Below are 18823 nucleotides of genomic sequence, written 5' to 3'. Positions count from 1 at the left end.
GTTGGTACTGATCCTGCTCAGTTACATGCATGATTTTTTTTTCCTCTTTTGACAAGTATGCATTTTTTAAATGTATTTTGCACTTTTCTGTTTAATTCTATGAATGTAAACTGCATTATTAAAGTAAAAGGAAATATTTTTGAAAGCACTGCTAGACCTCGAATTGAAGTACATTTTAATTTAATTGTCTGCCTCTGCAAGGCATCTCACTTTTGGTGAAGTGTGTACAATAGGGGGTTATTTCATAAGCAGAAGAAAGCATACAGCCAGGAATGTGAGCAGAACTTTCAGGAGTACATGAAAAGTAGAGTGCTTCATCAGGTCTTTGTAAGAGTCACTGCTCAGTCTTTCCTACCACCAAATGTGTAAGAACTGTGAATTTCAGGGATGTTTGTTCTCAGAGAAACTTGAGGATTTCTGACTGTAAATGACAGTAATTTTTACTTCAAGTATGGCCAAAGCGAAATAAACCACAACACAACTATTCCTGTGTGTAATAAAATATTTGTGTGTATTTCTTATATTGGATTTTAATCCAAATACAATATTCCTAGAGAAGAAAGTAACTATATACTTTTGTTTTAGTTGGATCTAAGGTAACTTGATGCAAAACTAAAATGCAGTGTCTTGTAAAACTTGCTAAAATGAATGTAATTTCAAGATAAGAATGCATAAAGGGTTCGGTCTCTTTTTTCCCTTGTTGTTGACTGTATCAGGCCATATCCTGAGCAGAGCTCAGTGTCAATGGAATGAACTCTGTTTGCTGCAGCTCTGGAAGACATGGTTCCATACATTGGGAATCAATTGATAAGTCATTGTGTGATGAATTTTAAAAGTATGAGTTAATTTCCTATAGGTTACATTTTTATTATGTAATATCATGTTACATACACATTTCCTTAATATTAAAAACTCTTTAAGTTTTATCTCACGCTTTGAAGAAAAAAATATAGAAGACAAAATGTCATCTGATTAGTGCTGTATTTCATGTTCCTATGCCCTGTGGGAGGAAAAGAAAAGTAATAGAACAGACAAATAAATAAACGTGGTGTTGAAACTGGCATGACAGTTTCTGGTCTTGCACAACGGAACTGCAATCAATTTATTGTCTTTGTTGGTCAAATGCCAGAATAACAGTATAATATTATACAAGAGTAGATTAATTAAAGTATAATTAGAATGGAATAAATTAAATAATCATGAAAGTTTGTCATGGGAAAAATATGTGTTTAGAATTAATTAGTTTCCAAATAAAGTGATATTTTAATTGCTCCAAGTTACAGAATCCTAAATTGCAGACATATAATTTTGGCCCAAACAACTTCAGTTGCTGTAACAACTTGATAAATTTCTTCTCTGTCAATTCTTTTTAATAGTTTGTTACTAAACAAGATTATTGCAGGAAATGTCTGCTAAAATGTCTGGAAGATGTTTAATTAAGCCTTTGCTATCTGAGGACATTATTACCTCTTGGAACCTAAAGATTTGTAGCTGATGCGGCACTATGCAGCACCCCTAATGAAGGAGGATGGTCAGACAAAGCCCTGTGGCTGACAGATTGCTACGCGTGGCTGGGCTAGGGGCTACTCAAAACAATCTTTTGATGAGTCTTGGCTTATCAATTTTCTGTTAGATTACAATGATTTATCAAGGGTACAAACTTAAATTCATTTTAGGTCTGACAGTATGATATAGAGCGACAGTTACATAAATACTTCTTTTCATTTACATTGTGTATTTTCATATTCGTTAGTTTTTCCACAGTGATTAGGCATGTGTTGTCGTTTTTTTAGTTTTTAATTAATTTTATGGAGAGTGTGTTGCAGAGCTGAAATAGTGTGGGCTTTTGTGCCTGTTTTATTTCTCCAAACAAGGCTGTCTGTAATTATACCGTCACACTTTACCAAGCAATTAATGCTTTCAGAAAGTAAAACATATGGGTGTCTTTTCCTTCATCTGCAAAATGAACCTGTTTATGAAACAGTGGAATTTTGTCTATTTCAGCTGTATTTTAGATTCCCTTATTAAAAGCTAGCACAACGATGTGTGAGGCAGGGACTCTTATGTTTTCACACTCCATATTTTGGCATAAACATATCCATGATATTTGGCTGTCTCCAGAATGTTTACTTCAGTAAGATTTGCAATGCCCAAAATGTTTAAGTGTGTTAAAAAAGGTCAACCAGCTGATAGCTGAAGGCGAGTATGTCAGAATGAAAGACTGAAAAAAAATTATCAGTCCGACACAGTGGGAGTATTAGAATGATTAATGTTTATGTTAATTTATGGCTTTTACATATTGATTAATAGCTTTTTGTTTCAGTGACCAAAATGTGTAAGTGGCAATGAGATCCATATGCTAACTTGGTGTCTTTCAAATAATTACAATCATTCTTAGTTTTGTTCCCATGCTGAATCCATGTTTTCATATAGAAAACAATTATTGTATAGTGACTTTTCTAAAAATTGCAGATGGAAGCGTTTAAAAGTGAACCTCAAGACACAAGCCTGGGTTTCAGTATTCCTGAGGTTACACACTTGACATTTATAGACGGTTTTCTTGCAAACTTCATTACTTTAAATTGTAATATGTTGTGGTTTGGCCTCATTCAGTAAGGGGATGCTTAGCGTGCTAAAAAGGTGCTAAAGCTGTGAGGAGACATTGTCGAAGTGGTAATTATTATTAGTCTTTTTTTTTTTCTGTTCCCTAAGATTTCTTGGCATATCACCAATTGCTGATAAGCAATTTTCTTTTCTATCTGTCCATTGAGTATTACAATTAAAATGTGGAAACTTCCATTATTCATTGTCTAAATGTTGCGTAATTTTGGGGAGCTCCTGAGAGAGGGGGAACAAAATTCCCTTATAGTCAGTGGAAAATGGAGATTCTCAGCACCTCTCTCAATGAGACTTTTGAAGTGTTTTTCTGAGCAGGCAGGAATTGTTAGTCATTAGAACTGACTTGGTGACTCTTCAGAATGAAAGCTTTGACAGCATTTATTGTTCCCAGCCTATAAAAGGAAGGACTCTTCTCAGTTGTAATGTTGGTTGTGTGGCAACAGGTTTATGATATCAGTTAATAAAAGACTGTATAGCTAGGTCATATAAATCATTGCATTCTCCTTGACATTGATGTCTCTAACTAGTGAGGATTGCAAGCAAGTGAATTCTATCTATGTACAGTATCTGGATACTCTATTTTCCAGTCAGAGCACAAGCTTCTAGTCCATCATTGGGATTTTTCTTTATAAATTTATTTATTTGGATTTTTAGGTTTTGAAGTCAGAAAATAAAAATATGCATCACTGTGCCTAATCCTTATTTTGGTAGTCATAGGTAGATAATAAGTAACCAATTTAAGAGAAAGCATTTGGTTATTCTTCCTCCTGGAAATTAAGAGTGCTTTATCAGTGCATTAACTTTTTTAATGAGAAATTTCTTCTAATTCTAATTTCTGCTTGAAATCAATTTGTTGATTTAAAGATGTCTTCTAATTTCTGATTTCCACTTGGAAGAAATTATTTTTTAAATTATATTTAAAGAAATTCAGGAAGGATAGTACAGTTTATATCTTAGTTTAGCAGCACATATAGCAAAGAGAGCTTTAAACTGAAAGCTGCATTGTTAGTTGACTGAGGAAGGAATTTTCACATCTTCTGAGGGTCTGACCTTTGCAACTATTTGTGTAGCTCTCCCACATCTTGATCTGTGCAGGCAGTTTGTATACAGCCTCAGTTGCTTCTACTGATTTAACTTTTACTAGGGAATGTTTCTGTATTTGCACACCAGAGATAGCATGTGTTTCAGGGACTGGGGTAAGAATCCAAAAAGCAAGCTGACTGGCTTTTAATTTTGGATTTTAATTGAAGTTGCTGTTCCATTCTTCCATAAATGTCTTCAATGTGTTAGCTCATTATGGGATACAAAAATAGTATTTCTCTGTACAGTCAGCTGTTTTTCACCTCAGATGCAAAGAGATTTCTTCAGATGATTGTCTTGCAATATTTTTTTTATTGCTGATTTCACTGTTTTAGCGTGTTCTGTCATATTTTTTTTATTTCACGTCCAAAATGAAAATATGGGCTTAAAAATTTGGCACAACGTGTCTGAAAAACTATGTGTTTACCAAACCCTGTACCTGCTTTCAGACCTTTTGTAGTTCAGTAACCTGTAAGAATTCACTTTCACAGTCAGACGGGGTGAACTTTAACTTACTCAGCTTCTGCAGATTTGTCTGGCATCTCTTGTAGCTATGTGTGGAAATAGGACTCATTAAATGGGCTCATATAGCCCTAAACTCTTGTTCTCTGCGTCCTAGAAGTGCCATAGAACCAGGCAGCATTTTGTGTGTGCTAGGGGTGTCCAAGATGTTTCTCAGTCCTGCTGTGTTCTGGCACTCTAATTCAGTGAGGTATATGGGGTGCTGTTGGGACCCTCCTGATCTGACTTTGTTACTCAAGTAACTCACACACCAGCCAGGCAGTAATTGGTGCAGCCGTGTTGTCAGGGGGTTTCTTGGGCAGGATAGTTTGTATTTCTCCACGAAGAAAGAAACCCAGTTGTGTGCAGGGGGTTAGAGGCTGGATACATGGGAATACTGTGTTTGGAAAGCTCCTACTGCAAGGGCTGCTTGCTGTACTGTGATGCTGGAAATTGCAAATGTAACACAATACACAAAATTGTTTGCATTACAGTATTGGTTTGAGTGAGTCTTTTATTTCCACTTAGTTCCTCTGCAGTTACAGCTAGTGACCCACTTGGAAAACACACTCGTGCAGTAGAGCTGCACCATACATCGTGGCAGCGTCACAGTTTTTGTGTGAGAGCAGGTAGGCACAGCAGTGCAGACTGAAACTGGGTTTTTGCATGAATGAAAAAGAAGTAACCTGGAAAGGAGGAAGAACAATAGATTTACATCTTTCTCAACTTGTACTTTGCTCTGATTTTTCCTTTGGGAGGGTGGCACCTGGTAGAGTAGGAATTTTCAAAAAATAACAGGGATTTCATATATCTGTTTGTGAGCACACCTGGATGTGTTGAATATTTTGTAGTAGTAATTATGGCTGCACACCTGCTGGTTTCAATCCCAAATCAGTTTGCCAGACATGCCTAGAGAGATTTATTTCTCCTATACCTGAGAAAGCTCTTTTACCACTGAGTTTTTACTACTCTAAATAAGCCTAAAGAAAAAAGGAAGAGGATATTTTCTTGGCTTTGCTTGAGCCATTAAGTTCATCAAACTGAACTGTGGAGTTTGTAGGGGGAGGAGGGTGTTTGGATGATATTTTAATAGCAATTTGTTTTTGCTTCAATGTGTGATAGAAATACAAGTGACAGGAGTGGGAACAGGAGAGTTGCTGAATTCTGCTGGAATTTTTCCTGTGGGAATCTGTTAATGTTTTTAATTCTCTGAGAGATTTTTCTAAGGTAATCCTTTTGACATTTACGTATTTTAAATGACTCTTATTAAATAAAAGCTTAACTTTTTAATATCAAATGCTGAAGTGTCTAGAATACTAGAATACCACTGCATAGACTTTCAAATAGTTTGAAGTTTATTCTAATTGCAACCTAAGCAAAGTCAGATTTTTATGGAATATTAATAGTGAGTTGTTCTGTATAATAATGTAATTTTTAAGGAAATTAAATCGCTCTGGCATTTAGTAGAAGCATTTTTTTAAGAAAAAAAAATTTTAATACCTAATGTATTGTACCTTATGTGTTGTGCATATACCCATTTTCTAATTGAAATGCTAATTTGAACAACTGGGTTTTCCACTCTCCACTCATGTAGGAAACAGAATCTATACAGGAGCCCAAGTGTTTGCAGTGTGCCCAGTGAAGAACACTTTGAGCTGTCTGTATCGTATCAGAGGGTAGCTCAGCCCCTGAGGGAGGATGCTCTTACCAGCACAGGGAAGGCTGGAAGAAATAAAAATTGGAACATCTTTTAATAAACAAAAGTGTGATGATGAGGTGTTGCATCTCTTACTGGTGATACCCTCTTGCAAACAAATAATGCCATAAGGAAAATGATTCATGTCTTTGAATGTGCTTTCATAGGAGGCAGGAGTCATAGCATGAGAATATCTCAAGGAAAAACATACAGTAAGATGCTTTTAAATGAACTTTCTTCAGTAGGTTGTTCTTTGCTTGTTCAAGCCCTTGAGCCAGATTTTGCTCTCAGACCAGCCTAAATACTAAGCAAATTCATTTAATTAAATTTGCTGCAGAAATCCCCAGTTAACAAGAACAGATTGGTTTCCCTGAGGCTAGATGGAGTTAACAAGAAAATAAATGTTGTGCTAATTAGAGAACTCATTTTCAGACACCTGGGGTGAAACTTTAAAAAGTCCTAGAGATTTAGGATGGAAAATTCATTTGAAAATGAGTCGTAGGCTTCCAAATCACTAATGCACTTTTGAAAAATTTACCCAGGGGCTTTAGCCATCACACAGTCATCATATTGTAACTGTCTGCTTAGCAAAGCATGGTATAACCATAATCTGTCAGTATTAGTATACCACAATGTATTTCATTGTCCCTGGAAGTAAAGATGCTGAGGTACCTGGTGAGATGAAGCTAAACTAAATGTTTTTAAGAATGTTTATGTATCACCAGGAACAGATGGATGCTTTCTTGGAGTTAAGGCACTAGTGTACAAAATTTCCATCTCTTTGTGACCTCATGGGATTTTCTGTTGATTTAGGTACCTGAGAATTTTTAATTAAATCTTGGCTTTAAGTGACTTGTCCAAACTCATGATGAAGAAGACAGCACAGATGCAATTTTATAGTTCAGCACTTGCTGGAAAAAATGAGACTCTTAATACTGTCACTCTGCCATTCATTCATAGGAAGTAATAAGGACTCATGTACCCAAGAATAAATGACATAGGTCTAATATGAAGCCCCAGTTTCTAGATTCAGAAGGCTGATTAGCAAAAAACCACTCTATTTGTTTACAGCTTGAAAGTATGCTTTCAGTTGCCTTTTTTTTTTCCTGTAGCCAGTCTCAGGATTTTTCTGAAATACTGTCCTTGTAAAGACATGCATTAGTAGCGTCTGTTTCATGCCAGGTAAAACCCTTCCCACAGCCACGCACACACTTGCTGTCTGTCAGCAAAAACTTCTGTGTCAGTAATTAGAAAAATGCTATTAAAAACCTACCCTGTAATCCCAGATAGCCTCTGGGTTGACTCAGTTCTATTTTGTCTTCCTTGCTCAGTGCAGTAACCCAGGATTCTTCCACCACAAAGAGGGACCCAGCTCTCTGACAAGCAGCCTAGCTACTATTTTATTTACATGGTTCTAGGAAGTATCCTTTGAGGACAACAGCAGATGGCTGTGGACTCCTAAAGAGGAGACCTTGGTGACAAAACCCTTACCCTAACAGGTTTATAACACAGGTGAACCATGTTATAGGCACTTGGGAGCTGGATCTCACCAGGGGGGTGAACGTGTACATCATGTAACCTGCACATCTGAAAATTTCCTCCAGCCTGTCATGACTCTAGATCATCAGACAACATCATAAAACATGAGTCAGGGCACTAAAACATGGAGGTTATCCACTGAGCTCATTATTTTCATACCTAATTACACAGTGCCATTGAGGTAGAGTTGCACATTATGCAGAAGAATCCTGTTTCATCACTAGTTCTAAAGTATAATTGAGTTTAATTACAACCTATAGATACCATGGTGATTACTGATCTATAAACACCTAGGGTAGACCTGCAAATGAGATGCAATAGCAAGGACATCCATTAAACACAATTCAAAAGCTGATAGTGAGGTGAGGGGACAAAGTTGAGCTGTTTTCATTTATTCTGAAATTCTTTTTGGTTTCTCTTTTCACTGCAGTGCTTTTCTGTAAGTGGCTGTGAATGGAAATCATAGAAATAGTATTTTATGGGGAGGAAGGGGAAAGACTTGCCAAGGGGCTAAGAGGAATGATAAATTGCTTGCCCACTGAAATTACAGGTATCCAGTTTCCTGCATGTTGTAGTTCTTCCTTTTCAGCAGGAAGAACAGCTGAAAAATTTTGTATTTACAAATGTGCAAGAGCTGCATACACGCAGCCAGCTCAGCACTTACCTTGCTTAAAAACAAATGCAGCAAAAAGCAGATTTGACAGCTGCTTGAACAGTCAGTGCTAAGAGGAAAAACTTTTACAATAAACTGTATGGCACATAGAAATAACATCCAATAATAACTCAAAGACAAAAAGCGAATGTCCTTTATTTATACTTATTTATATTTAAAGTAGCAATTTCACCTTAGGCTGCCTCACTTACTATGACATCTATCTTCTTCTTACTCCTTCAGTCCACTGCTTAATGGCTCTGCCACCTCCAGACCCACAGTTTATTCTCAGAGGTACCAGTGCTGCAGTCCACACTCTGCATTTTTCCTGTGGAGGCCAAGAACCTGATGTCCCCATTCTTTTTTCTGGGTAAGTAAACCAGGATTTTTGGCTTCATGAGTATTATGTGGACACTTGCTTTTAAAATAAAGTGTATTATTAGATAAATTTTATATGGAGAATGAGTGGAAAAAAAGAGTATTAGACTGTCTTATCAGATTGTCTGCAGTGGTCACACTAAAAGCATCTGTTCTTACTGTCAGGTCTGAGAATGGGCTCATCCATGTCTGGAACCTGAAAACACACAGAGTGGACACAGCACTGGATGGCCATGGAAGGAAATCAGTCTACTGTGTGGAGACATTGGGTGGTAAAGACAGGCTGCTCAGGTTAGCAAAGCAGACAAACAACAGCGAAATTATTCTTGTTTCTGTGATGTACAGGATTTGAAGGAAAAAAAAACCAAAACCAAAACCCCCCAAACCCAAACTAATCTCTTATTTCTAGAGTCACTGAAAGACTCTCCAACACATGGAAAAGTACAGAAATACAAAAATACAGAAAGATTGTAAAACAAAAAGTGGGGAGAATGATACAATTAATTTCTTATATATATATGACGAAATCACAAGTTGAGGTCCATAGTGTCTTTATTACTGCACTGAGATCAGGTGAGGCCTTTGGGGAAAGGAAACACTTTTGAAGTTGACAAATGCTTCACAGCTCCTTCACAGGAAAGATGGGAATTGATATAAAGAATTCATAAATAGAAGGGAGGGAGCAAAAAGGTAGGAAAGAAAGAGAAGAATCCAACGTAGAGAATGGAAGGCTGCAAATGAACAGGAAGTCTGAGTTCTACACCTTTGCTTTGTTGCAAAATATCTTCTGCTCACATTTAGCAAGGGAAGGTTGGGAAGATTTGTGTACTTTGGATTAGACAGGTGATCTAGAGTAGATGCCAAAGTGTCTGTATGACTAGGAGGTGTTCTGACATGTTTATCTAGGGAAGACATCTCTTATAATATACAGTGGAACTCATTAGCATTTATATTTGTTATCTGCTTAAGTACAATTATCAACACTCTCCCCCACAAAATCACATTGAATAAGCACTGTTTGTTTAATTATAGAGTTTTTCCATACCTCTCGTTCTCCTGCGTATTTATAACAGTTCACATGGCAGTGCAATTCTAGGACAGCAACTGCTGTATTTTTTGTTTCTCTGTTCTAAAGCTAAATTACAACAATTTCTCACAGTACCACATTGTTGATATACCTAGTGCTACAAATGTTTTGACAGTTTGTTGCTCAGCTAAATGGCACATGGGAGTTCCTGTATTGATCTTGAAGAAATCCCCAGCAGTTTGTAGATGTGCATCTACCTCAGTTCGGGTTTCATAGTTCCATCAGGTGATACAGTTAATTAAAGTAAGAAATGGATAAGGGATTTTTGATGACTCCTTGTCTTAGGTGATAAGATGAGCACACACATCCTATGCTACTCCTGTTTGTGGATTGGAAGTTTCTGCACAGTGGTACTTTGTTCCGCAGTCAGTGGAACCATGGGAACTTGTAGGAAGTGATGCTGTGCCCTTTGGCCTCGGTCTTGCTGCCTGGGACCAACACAGGTTTTGCTGTGGGATGGAGGGGTTTGCAGAGGAGGCTCTGTGTGAGCTGCACCAGTACGTTGGTGATTCAGCTGCTGGTTCTCTGGTTTTGGATGTTTTAACCACTTTTTCATTGTTTAATTCCTGCTTCTTCCTGTACTGCCAGTCCCTCTCCTGTGGTGTCTCCACACTCCACACACCCGTAACAGTCATCTCTACCCTCCCTGTGGCTGTGGGAAGTTCACCACTGAGTAACTGTAGCTTTTTATTTACCTTTATGTGGACAACAGTCCACATCTGTTGTCTTGCTATTTGCCTTTCAGCTGTCAACATGCTTGACATTTCTATTTCATTGCTAGGGCGAAAGAGTGTTAAATGTGTTACTCTCTGGATACTTTTATTTCCTTTTAAATCAGATCTAATCAATGGTAAAATCTAAGTACTTTTATTATGAAAATGTTCAAATACTCATGAGACTCCATAAATATATAGGCATATATAAATTGTGTAACAGTGTTTGATCAAGTCTCTCTTCACAAGGGAGCAGAGCTTACTGTGATTGTACCTGCCTGACTCTCATCCTCCCTCCACCTGGCAACTTGAACCTCTCCACCAGACTGCAGTCAGTAGAAGGGTGGTGGGCTGGGCGACACATTTCATGAAGACCCCATTAATGCCCCCACAGAAGCTGTACTCAGCTGACAGTTTTACTGCATGTTAAATACCCAACTCTGAGATGCCAGCCTGCAGGAAGCCAGGCTTCTTCAGTCCTGCTGCTCATGGATAACTTGTTCTACTGTACAGTCAGGGTCGTGACCAGAGGATCTGCCTGTGGGATTTAGCAGAAGGACGGACTTCAGTGACGGATTCTGTCTGCACGGAGAACGTGGGGTTCTGCAGGTGCTCTCTGTTAAAGGTGGCTCAGGGCCGCTGGCTAATGGCCATGGCATCCAAAGCCCTGGAGGAGGTAGGAAGTGTGTTTCTGGTGCTTGGGAGATTGCTTTTGGGTTTGAAATGGGATAGTTCAGAAGGGGAAACACCATTGCTCTCCAGTTCTCTGCTCAAGAGATGGTGGCCCAAGGAATCTTTGAGGGTTCCAGTCACTAATTTTGCCTACCAGAAAGATGGGTGAATTATAGAACTGGTGCTCTAATAACAAGGATACCACCCCAAGACTTGTCTGATGTACAAGTATTTGCAGCTGCTGCTGGCCTTTAATGTGTAGGGGTTTTGAAAACTGTAGTGCTGCTGGATAATATTAAAGGGGAACAAGAGTCCTTCTGGGGAACTAATGGTTAGAAAGTCTGTCAGCAGATGGAGGTGTTCCTCATCCTCCACCTGAAGCTAAAAGTCATGTTTAGTGAGAGAAGGGGAGGTGCAGGTATCTGCAAAGCAGTATGTGGTCTTTCACCCCAGGCTAATTCTTTATCTGGCACTTTGGCTGGAAATAGTTGAACTGCTATTAGGGCCAGAGGCTTGCTCAGTGTGAAGTAATTGTAGGGTCCATTTCAGTTCCTACCCACATCCATAAGTCCACATCTAATACTCAGTATCACAGCAACAACCGACTGGCAGCTTTGTTGGCAATTTCTGCTTCTGCTTTTACAGATTGTGTCTTTGTTTTCTTTGAAGGACTATTAGAGGACATCACACAAAAATAAATTATTTCAAATACTTGGCATCAAAGTACCAAAAAGATGGGGGGAGAAAAAAAGGCATAAATCTGAAAATAAATGCTGTAGCTCATTGCAAATTGTCCATGAGCATAAAAGGTCACATGCTTTTCTGGACTATAGGATGCATATCTTGAAACTGAAAGTTGTGTATTTTATATAAGAAGTACTAAGTGGGGAATGGTGCTTGTGTTGCAAGAAAATGTGAACTTTTTATTTTTCAGGAGTTGAGCACATATTTAAGTACATTGCTGGCTCACGGCCAGAGTGTTCAGTCTTTCACAGAACTGAGTGAGCCTGTAGACACAACCACTGTACCAGTAAATACAACCAGTCCAGGTTCTATACCTTGTATTGACCAAACAAAGAACATGCTACATTTTTAAGTTAAACAAAATTGACCAGTGCGTTGTGTCAGCCAGAGAAGAGTTGTTGTGTCAGGCATACAGTACACACACACATTCTAGTAATGAAGAATTAAATGATCATCTGACTCAAAAGAGAAGACGTTTACCCCAGTGTCTCTTACAGCTCATCTCATTTGTTTTCATTTGTTTGCTCGGGCCCTGCAAACTGATAATGATTTGCTCTCTCCTGAGGTAAGAGTTCCTCTCTGGGTCTGAATCTTCACATTAGAACTGTGTCAGGTTTCAAGAAATTCACATAGGCTCCCATAACATACAGTGCTTCCAAATAGGCAGCACTCTGTGAGACAGTACATTTGCAGCTTATGATTAAAATTAAGACTTAATAAGTGTTTATGCTTGGCTGGTGCCCAAAAAAAGAGTAATTTTGTCTTAAAGCAGGTTCAGTCCATAAATAATGAGATCTGAACAGGCATTTATTTGTTCATGATTGCATTTAAATCACCAATTATGAGTTACATGTACTTTTCTTGCCAATTTGCCAGAAACATGTTAAAAGCTTTATTAATGTGAAAAAGAAAAAGGGTGTGTTTCCTTGTGGCCAGTTTTAGCCACCCAGGAACACTATTAACCTCAGGCAAATGCAAAGCTTTCTCCTATTAAGCAAAACCAATATAAACACAGAACTTCAAGTTTTAGGTTACAGTTGTCAAAATGCATGAAATAGTATTTATTTCTAAAGCTCAGCTGCCTCTCATGCAGACAGTCTCTGGAACTGTCAGTCTAGCAGAGACAACTCATGCTTGTCTGCCTTCTGCAAAAAGCTTTTTTCATCTTCATGTTTTCCTTTGTCCTTTTGCAAGCAAAACTGTAGCCCTTGTACCAGTCTGTCCATTTTTAATTAATGTAAAAGTGAAGCTGGTTTGGTTTGGTTTTGTTTTTACTTTTAACCTGCAGAAGTGCCCATACCACAGCACACATCCCTCTTTATTATCTAAGTTTCAGTTTCAGTCTTGCAGAGAAGGCAATGCCCTTTGGAGAGCCAGTGATGAAAGACACAGGAGGAGCAGGTCATCTTCATATTTATAGCCCATTTCCTGCAATAGGGAACTTGGTTGTTATGCTGATAGCAAGGAAGTTGCCAAGAGAAAAACATCTTTTGTCAAAGATTTTTTCTCCAAAAACCCAGAATTCCCAGATGATCAAGCTCTTGTCTGTTCATAGGTTTGGTCTCTATATTGGATGGCTCTTTGCTGTAGTCTCCATTCCTCAAATCTGGAGAAGAGTCTCCTGCTCCCCTGCTAAGTGGCTTCAGAAAGTGTTTAGTATAGTGTGTGTTTAGTACATTGGTGACTTGCAGCCCTAGGGTGCATCTGGCTCTTGGCAGGTGAGCTGACGACCTCTAGAAATAGGAAGATGTTCTGGCAAGCTTTGAACTAAAGGTTTGGGACTGGAAAGCCATTGCAGCTGCCATGACCTTGACTGATGGCTCCCAGAGGAGCTGTATTTATGTAATACCTCATCTTGGATGCTTAAGGAAATTCACATGACTGGGGCTGTCCAACAGCACTGTTGGGCTTTTGCACATTCTGAAATCACCCAGAATGGCTGGTGGTGCTGCATTTATCAAATGTTGGAGGCCTTTTAATTTTACAAGATAATGCAGACTGTTGGGGTTTTTTCTATTAAAGTATCACCTTTTAATGATAAAGTATGCATTTGAGAACCAGTAATGTTCTTGGCAGCAAGTTTTTGATACCTAAGAACTTCTACTTCTTAACAGATCCAGTCCTGAGAATGAGCCCAGACTGAGGCACTTCTGTGTCAATCAAGACACTCAAAACCTTCCAGTGCCAAATTGCAATGGCAGACTGCCCTGATCTTGCCTGCCACCATCCTGAGGTAGAAATGAGCAACTTCCTTGGTAGAGGAGAAACCTGCCCCATGCTATACAAAACCAAAAAGTAAAATCAGATTCATAATTCATTACCATCAGTGCAAGCAACAGTGGAAGCTGCTGTGTAGAGAGAGAGCAGGTGTTTAAGACAGCACTGTCTGCCCCTGCTGTGTTTAGCATCAGACAGTGTTGTGTTACAAATACCTGTGTGCCATCACTGCTCCAGCCAGCACTTGCAGATAACTCTGGGGTTACAGTTTGTCAGCACAGTTAGACAGTACATAAAAAAATCCACCTTGAACATATATCTGTTGTCTGTATTTCCACACAAGCTCTGTGTTAACGTGACAGAATGGAGGAGGCAAGTGTCCACAAGTGTATAAATAAAAAAATTTAGCAACAAAGGTGGAAAAGGAGGAAAGAGGGAAGAAATGGGGAAGTTTTCAGAAGCTTTCTGATGAAGTATTCTGCAATACTGTCTCGTTGTATGCACAGTGTAATCTACTGTATGGAGAGAAGACTATAATGCGAATTAAATAGAAGAGTGGAAGAAGAAGAGGTGTTCATTCTAGCAGTTCTGTCTGGTCTTCCCTAAAACAATGCATTTATTTAGATAGTTGTAGTTTCCCCTACAGCTCCAATTTAACAAGCATTCCTCAGTTTCCTCCAGACAGTTTTTACTGAAAGAGCTTATATTAGCCTTAATCACCTTAAAAGACTTGTGTTTTTTAACAGCAGAATTTCAGCCTGGAGCCTGACCAAATACCCTTGTTTTCCTGATGTCAGGTTCAGGTTTTAGAGCTGCCATCCAAGACATCAGTCTGTACCTTGAAGCCAGAGGTGGGTGCCAAGCTGGGCATGCCCATGTGTCTGAAGCTATGGCAGGTAAGGCAAGAGCGCCTGCTAATTGTGAAATGTTTTCCCTGTGATTCATTTTATATGAAGCACATGAATCTTTCTTCACTTGGATTTTGATTTATTATCAAACCAATCAAGTAATTATACTATTAGAGGGGGGAAAGATTTGTGAACATCCTTAATGTAACTTACAGAGCTTTCCAAGCTTTAATGGAAGATTTGCAAATGCTGAGGGAAAGCTTTGTATCCTTAGGATAGATACAGTTTTTGCATCAATCAAGAGGAAAATGAGTGACTTACCAAAGCCAGTTGTTTGATACGGTTTCTTGCTGCATTAAGAATGATGAGAAATGATTGGGTTACTTAAAAACAGTGATTTTAATGGCAGGTTAAATTCACTTCAATGCCCTCAGGACACGGAAGCAGTCTATGGACGTTTCTGTTCCAGGCATACAATAAGAACAAAATATTTATGGTTGTATTTGCTTTGGACAAAAAAATAAATAAAAGCAGTTAATGACAAAACCCACATTTGCAGAGTATGCAGGAAATGATGTTTATGGGGTGCCATCAGTAACAGACAAGTAATACAAAAAGGTGGCAGGAGAGGGAGGAAAGAGTTCAGGTGATAGGCTCTAAATCTCCACCAAACTGATGACAAAGCTGATTCTCGTTTAACCCCCCCAGCCACAAGCAATTACAGGTCTGCAGAACCAGCTGAGCTGATTTCACATACATTTATTTCTGCAGATTCATCTGAACATCTCAATTGGTTTCCTTTGAAAAAATTATGTCAGTTTTGAATTTTACACCTTGGTGTCTTCACTGATAGTCCTGAACCAACTGAAGTCTAGAGAAAGTCAGGTGCTGATTTCAGACAAAAGGGGCTTTCTGTCTCCTGGACATATTTAATAAGATGAAGATAACTGGTGAAATGCTCAGTGTTGAAAATTTTGTTGCTTGTATAAGAAGTCCTCTGTCTTGCTATATTTTCTACATGTATTAATATTGCTGTTCCTCTAAGAAGTAGAGCAGGTGCACAGTCTTAATTTTATGTAGTTTTTAATTTTGTTGCCAGTGGGGATAAAGCAGAGGACTGGGAACTGAGAGACATAAATTATTCGATGCAAATTCTGGCTCTGGGAAGTCACCACAACTTCCTAGACTGCAAGAGGCAAAGATAGATAATCCCTTACAGTCTCACAGCTGTATTTGCTTTTATAAATGTGTGCAACGTGATTTAAAAGCCTGGGGGAGGAGGATACTCTTAAGGGCAAGTAATTATATGTGGTGTAGTTAAGTGATGCTCTGTGTTCTGTTTTGTGGTTTCCCTGGAAGTGGCTCCCTGGGTAACCCTGTAACCATAAAAGCAGAACACGAGCAACCCAGCTGCACCCCTTCCTGAACAGAGGCCATCCAGGATTCTGTTCTGCATTGGGCAATACAGACATACCCAGGAGATGAGCACTCCCCAACCCATTGCTTATGGGCAACATGTTGCCTAAGAGACTTTGACACTGCTTATGGCACAGTAAATTAACAAGTTGAAACAAGCTGACATGGGGAGAGCCACATAATGGTCTGGAGGAAGTATGCTCAGGGTTGCTGTCCAAGAGTTTGGGGGCTGCAGCCATGGTGGTATCATTGATCTTTTTCTGCATGGTAAGAACATAAGATCTGTGTGTCAGGGAAACAACACACCTTACCACTAGCAGCAGGAATTAGAAACTTTATTGTAGAGCAGAAGAAAATTGATGCTTAGATCAGACTTCTAGATTAAGCCACACTGGCTTCTCTTAAGTAGTTAAAAAACTGGCACCTGCTTATTTTGTTGGTTAGAAAGTTTCTCATTTTACTAGGTCTGTCTTAAAAGGATTAATTCATTCAATGGATTTTTTCCCTTGTGAAGGTTCATATTCTTAAATACATTGTCCCTTCAGCTTCACACCTTCCTGCAATTACTAATTGGGTGGGGTAGGATTTGCAGGAGTAAGGACAGCCTTCCCTTACGTTTTTTGCACTCCTTGGGGAAGGCGCTGTGTTGCGTAACGGTGCAAACAAAATAATTCAACAGGAATAATACATGTAGAAACTGGAAATGCAGAGTTATTGCTTTATATAAACTATAGCAATTATTCCTGTTGAGTTGACAGCAGATCACCTTTTCTTCCTTCCTTGACAGCTATCCAAATGCAACAACAACATGTTCTGCTTAGGAAGAACAATGATTTATAATTTAATTTTTCTACTGAAACCAAAATATTAATGGTGAGGACTTTTCACCAGAAGTGTCTGTTACTGGGGACTGAAATAAATATAGGCTGTTGTGAACCCCTGCTTGGTGAGTCCAGGCATCAGGCTGAGATCTTTCAATAGCTTTTATTGTTTAAGTTCAAGTATATGTACTCATTGAAATATTAAACTTCATATGGTTAGGGAAAGTCAGGAAGAAGTGTGGGAGACCTTTGTTTCAGACAACAATACTTTGTTTTTTAAAATAGACAAGTCTTAGATCTCATCTGCAAATTACTGGTATTCAAATGTAAGCTAAGATACCCACACACACACACACCAAAAAACCCCATTTTGCTTTGCATTTCCCTTGATGCTGAGCACCCACCTGTCTCTCTATCTTAATGAAGGTTTTGAGCACCTTTGAAAATGTGGCAGCCCCAGTTCAAGGAAGGCAGAGCAGCCTCCCCTGCCCATCTGGAGGAGTCACGTGCTCACAGGGGTACAAATAGGGAGGCTTTTTTTTTAAAAACTTAATTGAAATATCTATGAAATACTTTGTTTTGTTTTGAGGGCTCTACCCTTTATTATATATAAATAAAATTTGGAATGTGTGTTTCATTCCTGGTGCTCTTCATCCAAACTACCCAATGAGTTAACTAATTCATATAGTTGACATATATTCATTGATCTGATGTCATATTATTTTAGCAAATTATAAATTTGACAGAAAAATTATGCAGTTCTGGGCATTATGAAGCATTCTTTGTGAGCCTTTCTAGCCAGAGCATGCTCCCTATCTTTTCAAAAGAAAAGGGATTGTAAAGCACGGGCTGAAGCTCCTGCAGGATCCCAGGCGTGGGCAGACCTGATCAGAAAGATGATGTAGGGGATTTCCCTTTTGGTTTCCTTTTTTTAGGGGGCAATTTTCTTCCCTGCTCAGTGAGATCAGTTCCTCACTTCATGAGGCTGAATAAATCTGAGAATGAACACGAGGCTTTTACTCAGCAGTCATTACCTAGACCACCCATCTCTTGTTAGTTTAACTCCCCCTAGAACAAATAACAACCAGTGGGAGAATAGTCTGGACCATTAATAGAGGCAGTGAGTCTCTGGCCACTGCAGGTTTGTATTGTGACATTGACAGCCAACAAGTTTGAAGAACTTCATTCAACAATGTGATACCGATAAAAATTAATTCTTTATAAATATCCTTTACCTTTGTTTTGAACTGAATGCCAAGAAAACAAATCCTGTGGGATCAGATGGTGTTTGGAAAGAGCTGAATAAGCTGTTAGGTCTATTTCTTAGGGTAGGATGTCCCTACATGAGAGGTGGTTTTAATCCCAATGTCTATTTTGGGGTTTCTTCTATTATAGAAATAACTGGCATTAACAGATGATTTTGGTTGCTTTTCATTAGGGATTTGCATCTTCACTCACACAACCAGTTACTGCGCATGGGGTCATTAGTCTTTTGGCTGGAGCAATGATGAATATTTTCCTTAAGTGTGACATGTAATGCAGTAATGTTCCCTTCTTTGAGTTATTTCAGAGGCTTAAATAAATTAGGTGTCTGCCCAGGGTGCCACGGCCTTTGGCCTGTGACATCATTAATCAAAATAGCTTTCAATTGGTTACAGTGGGACTAGGGCACCCGTTAACCCCTTGGTGACTCATGCAGAAATTCCTGATGAGAGGTTCAGTGTTTACCTTTAAGCACTAAGCTGCACTTGGGTAAACGATCCCTGTGTGTAATCCTACACTTGGCAATGTGAAACTGGAATCTTTAAGCATGGCACTTCTTTCAGTGTCTGTATGGATC

General features: G+C 38.8%; 1 protein-coding gene across 4 annotated transcripts in view; it reads left to right on the top strand.

The window, feature by feature from the left end:
* GNB1L (G protein subunit beta 1 like) overlaps positions 1-18823 on the top strand; it is a 41457-nt gene that overhangs the window by 16978 nt on the left and 5656 nt on the right. For all 4 annotated transcript variants that reach the window (XM_030460507.1, XM_030460508.1, XM_030460509.1 and 1 more), the window contains exons 2-5: positions 8331-8457; positions 8631-8756; positions 10779-10941; positions 14696-14794. In XM_030460507.1, coding sequence (XP_030316367.1) covers positions 8342-8457; positions 8631-8756; positions 10779-10941; positions 14696-14794 — 504 coding nt within the window. In that variant the 5' untranslated portion in view covers positions 8331-8341. The remainder of the gene's footprint in view (positions 1-8330; positions 8458-8630; positions 8757-10778; positions 10942-14695; positions 14795-18823) is intronic.

This window comes from Calypte anna, chromosome 15 (assembly GCF_003957555.1).
Source record: "Calypte anna isolate BGI_N300 chromosome 15, bCalAnn1_v1.p, whole genome shotgun sequence".
Classification (NCBI taxonomy): Eukaryota; Metazoa; Chordata; class Aves; order Apodiformes; family Trochilidae; genus Calypte; species Calypte anna.
This window is presented reverse-complemented; position numbering and strand designations above follow the sequence as displayed.